At 42.5% G+C, this 8,107-nt stretch overlaps 1 protein-coding gene across 1 annotated transcript; it reads left to right on the plus strand.

The window, feature by feature from the left end:
- Window positions 1-333: 333 nt before the first annotated feature.
- CTXND2 (cortexin domain containing 2) lies at window positions 334-1,252 on the plus strand. Its single transcript, XM_042251805.2, has one exon. It carries the CDS (start codon window positions 371-373, stop codon window positions 536-538), a length of 168 nt encoding a protein of 55 aa, XP_042107739.1. The 5' UTR covers window positions 334-370; the 3' UTR covers window positions 539-1,252.
- Window positions 1,253-8,107: the final 6,855 nt, after the last annotated feature.

Genomic DNA, 8,107 nt, shown 5'->3' on the forward strand with positions numbered 1-8,107 from the left:
ATTATAAAGCAACTATTACCCCAAGCTTCTAGGGCTCCCCTAGTAGCTCAGATGGTAAAGCATCCAACTGCAGTGCAGGAGACCTGGGTTCAATCCCTGGGTCGGGAAGATCCCCTGGAGAAGGAAATGGCAACCCACTCCAGTATCCTTGCCTGGAAAATCCCATGCACAGAAGAGCCTGGGGCAGGGTGGGGGGGGTGGTTACAGTCCATGGGGGTCACAAAGAGTTGGACATGATTAAGCAACTAACACACACATACCCCAATTTTAAAAAATACATACATACAAATATAAGCTAATAAACTTGTTTTATCCTCTTTTGTCTAGGAATATGACAAATCTGGACTAGGGTAAAGAGGCGTGTGTTCCCATGGATGACTCAAGCCCGTCCAGTAGTGTTGACGTAGACAAAGGCTTTGCCATCGCCTTTGTTGTTCTCCTGCTTCTCTTCCTGGTAGTGATGATTTTTCGATGTGCCAAGTTGGTGAAGAATCCCTATGAGGCCAGCTCTACAGCCACAGAACCATCTCTGAGCTGAAGTGTGAAAACACCTGATAGACTTCCCTGCACAGGAGATCTGAAATCTCTTACACAGACATTTATGAAACAGACTGTTTATTACTCCACCTCCCTATTTCTCAGCTTCCTCCCCCTTGCATTCCACAATAGGCACATGAGGGTGAGTTGAGAATAATAATAGGGATGAAACACAAGCTAGTGTGTATTGTTCTATTCAGGGAAAAAGCTACCAAAGCGGGGGAGACAGGTTGAACTTATCTGTTAGAATAAAGCCTGGAGGGGCTTCCCCAGCGGCTCAGTGGTAAAGAATCAGCCTGCTAACACAGAAGAGGTGGATTTGACCCCTGGTCTGTGGAGATCCCACATGCTGCAGAGCAAAGAAGCCCAAGCAGCGTAACTACTGAGCCTGTGCTCTAGAACCCAGGAGCCACAACTATTGAAGCCTGGCCACCTTAGAGCCTGTCCTCCTCAGCGAGAGAAGCCACCACAATGAAAATCCCACATACAGTCCCTGGAGAGTAGCCCCCTCTAACTGCAGCTAAAGAAAAACCCACACAGCAATAAAGACCCAGCACAGCCAAAAATGAATGAATAAATAAACAAATAAAAATGTTAAAATAAGACCATGGGTTTCAATCCTCCAATATCTAATCTTCTTAAGATAATTAGACAGTTGGCCATAATTTTATGAGGTAACATAATATAATATCATGATGCTTGGTAAGGTGCATCTAAGCCCTCCTAGAGGTGGTCTTAGGATGTCCCTTTAGTTATGCAAATATAAGGCCAGCAGGAACCAGTTATCCTATGATGAGAATCTAACAGGACTTTTTTAATGTATGAAGCTTAATAAAAGCTGATGCCCTCCTTAAGTGGGCAGAGTTCTGTGGTAAAGGGGAAATAATTTGCCTTGGGTAACCCCTTAACCTCCCTCAGCCTACATTTCCTCACTTGCAAAATAACATCTAGTGTGTTGGAAAGGAGCCCTCAAAATGATACGTCCATGTCCTTATCCCTGAAATCTATGAACATGACCTTATTTGGAAAGATGGTCTTTGCAGATGTAAAGTTAAGGATTTCAAGATGAATTCAACCTGGATTAGTGGGGTAAGCCCTAAATCCCATGACAAATGTCTTTACGAAAGACAGAAGAGAAGACATGCACACAGAGGGGAAAAGGTCAAGTGAAAATGAAAGCAGAGATGGGAGTTATGCAACCACAGCTAAAGAATCCTTGCCTGGAACCATCAGAAGCTGGAAGAGGCAAGGAAGTTTTCCCTCCAGAGCCTTTGGAGGGAGTGCAGCCCTACCAACACCTTGATTTTGGACTTCTAGCCTTCAGGACTCTGAGAGAATAAACGTCCCTTGTTTTAAGTCACCTAGTTTGTGATCTTTGTTATGGCAGTCACAGGAAGCTGATATATAATACACGATGATGTGTCACCATCAGCATCCTAGGGGCTTTTTAAGAGAAAAGAGAAGGAAATCATAACTCCATCTCTCCGAAGTCTGAAGTTATGGAAACGTGGTAGAGCGAGCTATGACTAACTGGCAGGAAAGTCCATAAGAGAGGTCACTAGAGGGACTTTCCTGGTGGTCCCGTGGTTGGGAATCCGCCCTGCAATGCAGGAGACACAGGTTCTGTCTCTGGTCCAGGAACTAAGATCCCCCATGCTGCAGGGCACTAAGTCTGTGTGCCACAACTAGACAGTCCATCCACCTCAGAGAAAGATCACTCATGATGCAACTAAAATCTGTTGCAATAAATAAATCAATTAAAATTTTTTCTTATTATTCTTTGTCACCCTTTTCCATACTGTCCTCTTTAGAAGTCACTATGTGCAGGTCACACTTAAGAAATATAAAGTTACTTTTTCTTTCCTTTTAAAAAAAGTTAATTTTCTAATTGGAGGAAAATTGCTTTACAAGGTGTTGGTTTCTGCTGTACAGTAACGTGAATCAGCCATAATTATAAAAATATCCCCTCGCTCTGAAGCCTCCCTCCCCTACCCCATCCCACCCCTGTAAGTCATCACAGAGCACCCTATGTTATATAGTTCCCTATGTTATATAGCAACTTTTCACCAGCTATCTATTTCACACATGGTAGTGTATATATGTCAGTGCTACTTTCTCCATCTCATCCCACTCTCTCTTTGCACTCTGCCCCCTCACCCCGGTGCCCACAAGTCCATTCTCTACATCTGCATCTTCCCTGCAAGGGATTGATTCCTTCCCTGCAAATAGGTTTATCAGTACCATTTTTCTAGGTTCCATATATATGTGTTAATATATGATATTTGTCTCTCTCTTTTTGACTTAACTTCACTGCATAACAGGCTATGGGCTCATCTACCTCACTACCACTGACTCAAATTTGTTCCTAAAATATTTTTACTGGGAGAGAGAGAGAGAGGGACTTCTCTGGTGGTCCAATGGCTAAGACTCTGCACTCCCAATGCAGGGAGCCTGGGTTCAATCCCTGGTCAGGGAACTGGATCCTGCATGCTGTAACTAAGACCTAGAACAGCCAAATCAATAAATGAAAAGAGAGAGAGAATTCACTAGAAGGAAAGGAGGCACCTAGGCCACTGACGAAGGCTCAATACAGGTCTGGCTGAAGAAAATTGGTTCTAGCACGGTAAATAATAGAGACTAAAGCTCTTAGGTCCAGCCAGGCTGGGCTAAATGTTCTAGGCAACAGCAACCTCATATGGGAATGCGAACTAAGAGAGTCATAATCTTGGAATCTAAGTGTGGGGAATCTAAGTGTGGGCGTGTGCAGGTACTTGGACCAGCACGCAGTCACTTCCGAGGAGACTTGTATCCTTGGCGACCAGGCTGGGCCAGGCTTTAGCAGCAATACTAGATGGTATGGAAATAGAACTCTAGCCGTGCACTGTTAGCAGAGACTTGGTGATTATCTCTGTTTCTGATTCCTGGAAACAGGGCTTCTTCCCCCACGCCTGGCTTGAGTAAATCCTCAGGATTATTTGAAAATAGAAGAAAGGAAACCAAAGGCTTCTACTGGAGATACTAGACTTTGCCTTCACCAGAACAGAGGGTGTTATATTGGTTAAACTGGAGAAAGAGATGATTTGTACCCTTATTGAATAAAAAGAAATTCACAGTAAGGTACAGATCAGGATAAAATAAAAGCAGATTTAGATTGAAGCAGTACTTGAGGGTGACACGTGTTTCCCTCCAGAAGCTCAGAAAATAACCTTTTCCCCACCTTCCAAAGTTAAATGAATAACTTCCTAGGTGGTTCAGTGGTAAAGAATCAGGCTGCAATGCAGGAGACATAGGTTCAGTCCGTGGGTCAGGAAGATGCCCTGGAGGAGGAAATGGCAACCCACGCCAGTACTCTTGCCTGAAAAATCCCATGGACAAAGGAGCCTGGCTGGTTACAGTCCATAGGGTCGCAAAGAGTTGAATACAACTAAATGACTGAGCACACGTGCACACACACACACGCACAGGCCATCTAAAATAAAATGCAAGACACACACATGGTTAATCAGAGCATCAATATACAGTCACAAGAGAGGCACAGATTTGACTGTTATCTTACTTTCTCCCTTAACTTATCCAAGGGGGGTGGAAATGCATCAATTAGAAGTGTATCAAATGCGGAAGCAGAGAAAGAGGAGCAACCCAAGGCAAACTCACACAGGGACAATGTGGTGAATGCTGCTTAGGAAAGAAGGCAACTTAGCCATTGGACAACAGAATATTTCCAGTCCTGGTAGTCAGATGGTCCTTAGTGTGGAGATTCAGGGAGTTGAAGCCCACACACCTTGAATCCATCTGGTTTTAGCACCCACATTAGCTCTGTTAATCTGGTGTCCTTAAATATTTCTTCCACTTACCTTAAACTGGTGGCTTAGAAATCCAATGGGTTTGCAAAGAAGTTTTATTGGGCAGACCCCCTCCAGTACAATCTACAAACCTTGTGCAGGTGTGTGTTGCATTTTACATTTGATTTTTGAGTTAACATTTAAAAATTATTGTGAAAGTAATAAATGCACAGTGGTAAAAAAAAATTTTTTTTATAAATGTTACTTAAGATTAAAAATGTAGAAATTTCCTAGACACTGCCTTGTTTCACAAATCTTCTTTCCAGAGTAACTGCTATTAAGGTAATTTGTTTTTACACATATGTGTATTTTTCCAGACATTCTTTTTTTTTATTTTTAAAGTAATATTTTGAATAAACTATCCATTTTTATGCTTCAGAATTCAAAAACTATTAAATGGTATACTGTAAAAACTCTTGGAGTCAAGACTGTGGGTAAAAATATCAATAACCTCAGACATGCAGATGATACCACACTTATAGCAGAAAGCCAAGAGGAATTAAAGAGCCTCTTGATGAAGGTGAAAGAAGAGAGTGAAAAAGATGGTTTAAAACTCAACATTTAAAAAAAGAAGACCATGGCATCCAGTCCCATCACTTCATGGCAAATAGATGGGGAAACAATGGAAACAGTGATAGACTTTATTTTCTTGGGCTCCAAAATCACTGTGGACGGTGACTGCAGCCATGAAATTAAAAGACACTTGCTCCTTGGAAGAAAAGCAATGAAAATCCGAGACAGTATATTGAAAAGCAGAGACATTTTTTTGCCAACCAAGGTCTGTATAGCCAAAGCTATGATTTTTCTGGTATTCACGTATGGATGTGAGAGCTGGACAATAAAAAAGGCTGAGCACCAAAGAAGTGATGCCTTCAAACTGTGGTGCTGGAGAAGACTCTTGAGAGTCCCTTGGACAGCAAGGAAATCAAACCAGTCTGTCCTAAAGGAAATCAGTCCTGAATATTTATTGGAAGAACTGATGCTGAAGCTGAAGCTCCAATACTTTGCCTACCTGATGCAAAGAGCTGACTCATTTGAAAAGACCTTGATGCTTAGAAAGATTGAGGGCAGGAGGAGAAGGGGATAACAGAGGATAAGATGGTTGGATGGCATCACCAACCCAGTGGACATGAGTTTGAGCAAACTCGGGGAGATGGTAAAGGACAGGAAAGCCTGGTGTGCTGCAGTCCATGGGGTTGCAGAGTCGGACACAACTGAGTGCCTAAGCAACAAAACTCTTACTCCCACCCTTGTCCCCACCTTCAATTTGCCCTCTTCAGAGACAACCAGTATTAATTTCTTAGGTATCCATCCAGTGATATTTTACATATATGTATAAAAATGTGTATTTTTGCTATTATTTAGCAACTAAGGGACTTCATCTGTGGTCCAGTGGCTAAGTCACCAGGCTCCAAACGCAGAGGACCCAGGTTCCATCCTTGGTCACAGAACTAGTTCCCACATGCCGAAACTAAGAGTTCACACACCACAACTAAAGATTCTTCATGCCACAAAAGAGATCGAAGATCCCACATGCCTCGGGGTCTAACTAAGACCCAGCACAGCCAAATAAAGAAATAAATATTTAATAACTAATAGCATGGTATATTGGAGAAGAAAATGGCAACCCACCCCAGTACTCTTGCCTGGAAAATTCCATGGACAGAGGAGTCTGGTAGGCTGCAGTCCATGAGCATGGTATATATTGGAAAAAGAAATGGCAACCCACTCCAGTGTTCTTGCCTGGAGAATTCCAGGGAAGGGGAGCCTGGTGGGCTGCTGTCTATGGGGTCGCACAGAGTCGGACACGACTGACGTGACTTAGCAGCAGCAGCAGCATGGTATATGGGGCTTCCCTGGTAGCTCAACTGGTAAAGAATCTGCCTGCAATGCGGGAGACCTGGGTTTTATCCCTGGGTAGGGAAGATGCCCTGGAGAAGAGCACAGCAACCCACTCCAGTATCCTTGCCTGGAGAATCCCTATGCACAGAGGAGCCTGGTGGGCTACAGTCCATGGGGTCCCAAAGATTCGGACAAGAGTCAGGGACTAAGCACAGCACAGCACAGCAAAGCATGGTATATACCATGTTCTGCACTTGTTTTTTTCATTTAATCATGTATCTTGAAGATCACTTCTTATTAATGCACAAAGAGCTTCCTTAGCCTTTTTTTTTTATATATATATATAACACTGCTGAAGAGTATGCCCCTGTTTGGGTGTGCTATAGTTTAATGAACACTTGCTGATGACAATTTATTTTGTTTCTAAACATTTTATTTCAGATAATGTTGCAGGAGATAATTTAGCACTTTATGTCATTTCAAAGGTATGTAGCTTAATTCCTAGAAGCTGAATTGCTGACAGAGTATTGTAGAATTTACAAAACAAGTTTTTTATTTTTTATTTTTTTGGCAAGCTGAGTCTTGGTTGCTGCCTGGGATTTTCTCTAGCTGTGACAAGCGGGTGATACTCTCTAGCTGTGGTGTGCAGACTTCTTATTGCAATGGCTTCTCTTGTTGCTGAGAGTGTGGTCTAGGGTGTACAAGCTTCAGTAGCTGTGGCACGTGGGTTCAGTAGTTGTGGCTCCCAGGCTCTAGAGCACTGTCTTAGTTGTGGCACACAGGCTTAGTTGCTCCGTGGGATATGGAATCTTCCCAAATCAGGGATCAAACCCACCTTCTCTGCATTGGCAGGCTGATTCTTTACCACTGAGCCACCAGGGAAGTCAGAATTTACAAAGTTTTTTAAACTACTCGTGAATAATCAAAACTCAGAAGCTTGCATACAAAAAAAAAATCGTTTTTCAAGTTCCCTTGAAAAACTGGAGATCTGGCAGCACCATATGTGCCACACAGAAGAAAAATTAGCTAGAGCTAAATGTCATCTGCTCCTTGTAGGTGAGATATGTATTTCCCGAGTGACCACAGTTCTGTCTCACCTGGTTTTGCTCCATTACATTACTTTCTTGATGTCTGAAACCCTCTGAGTTTTTAATCCCTATGTTCCTTTGTTTTGATTCTGAAATTATGCAGTAACCTTCAGATTATGATTCTATTTCCCCTAAGTCTGCCTGCAAGGAAAGGATCATTTGGCATTCCAAGGTTTTGGCCCCCACACTATGATATCTCATGATCAAGTAATAAGTAGCATATGTTTGTGATTTTTCAATGTATAACAATAGATTATAGGTGTGAATGTGTTAAGCACACCGATATGAACACTAACATGAGTACAGGTGTTACAGTTATTTATTTCATATTATTAAGCTGGCAATTCAATTCAGTTCAGTCGCTCAGTCATGTCTGACTCTTTGCGACCCCATGGACTGCAGCATACCAGGCCTCCCTGTCCATCACCAACTCCCAGAGTTTACTCGAACTCATGTCCGTTGAGTCAGTGATGCCATCCAACCATCTCATCCTCTGTCGTCCCTTTTCCTCCCACCTTCAATCTTTCCCAGCAACACAGTCTTTTCAAATGAGTCAGTTCTTCACATCAGCTGGCCAAAGTATTGGAGTTTCAGCTTCAATAAACTGTCTTATTATTATTATTTTTAATATTTTGTAAATTTTAATAAGGTTGGACTTACTTGGTGGTCCAGTGGTTAAGTCTCCACATTTCCATTGCAGGAGGCACAGGTTCAACCTCTGGTGAGGGAACTAAGATTCCACATTCCATGCGGTAAGGCCATAAAAACCCAAAACTGATTTATACCAATAGGTCATTA

Source organism: Ovis aries, chromosome 1 (genome assembly GCF_016772045.2).
Source record: "Ovis aries strain OAR_USU_Benz2616 breed Rambouillet chromosome 1, ARS-UI_Ramb_v3.0, whole genome shotgun sequence".
In the NCBI taxonomy this organism is placed as follows: Eukaryota; Metazoa; Chordata; class Mammalia; order Artiodactyla; family Bovidae; genus Ovis; species Ovis aries.

Coding starts and splice junctions, on each gene's coding strand:
- CTXND2 (XM_042251805.2), top strand. CDS start 371: ATGGATGACTCAAGCCCGTCCAGTAGTGTTGACGTAGACAAAGGCTTT.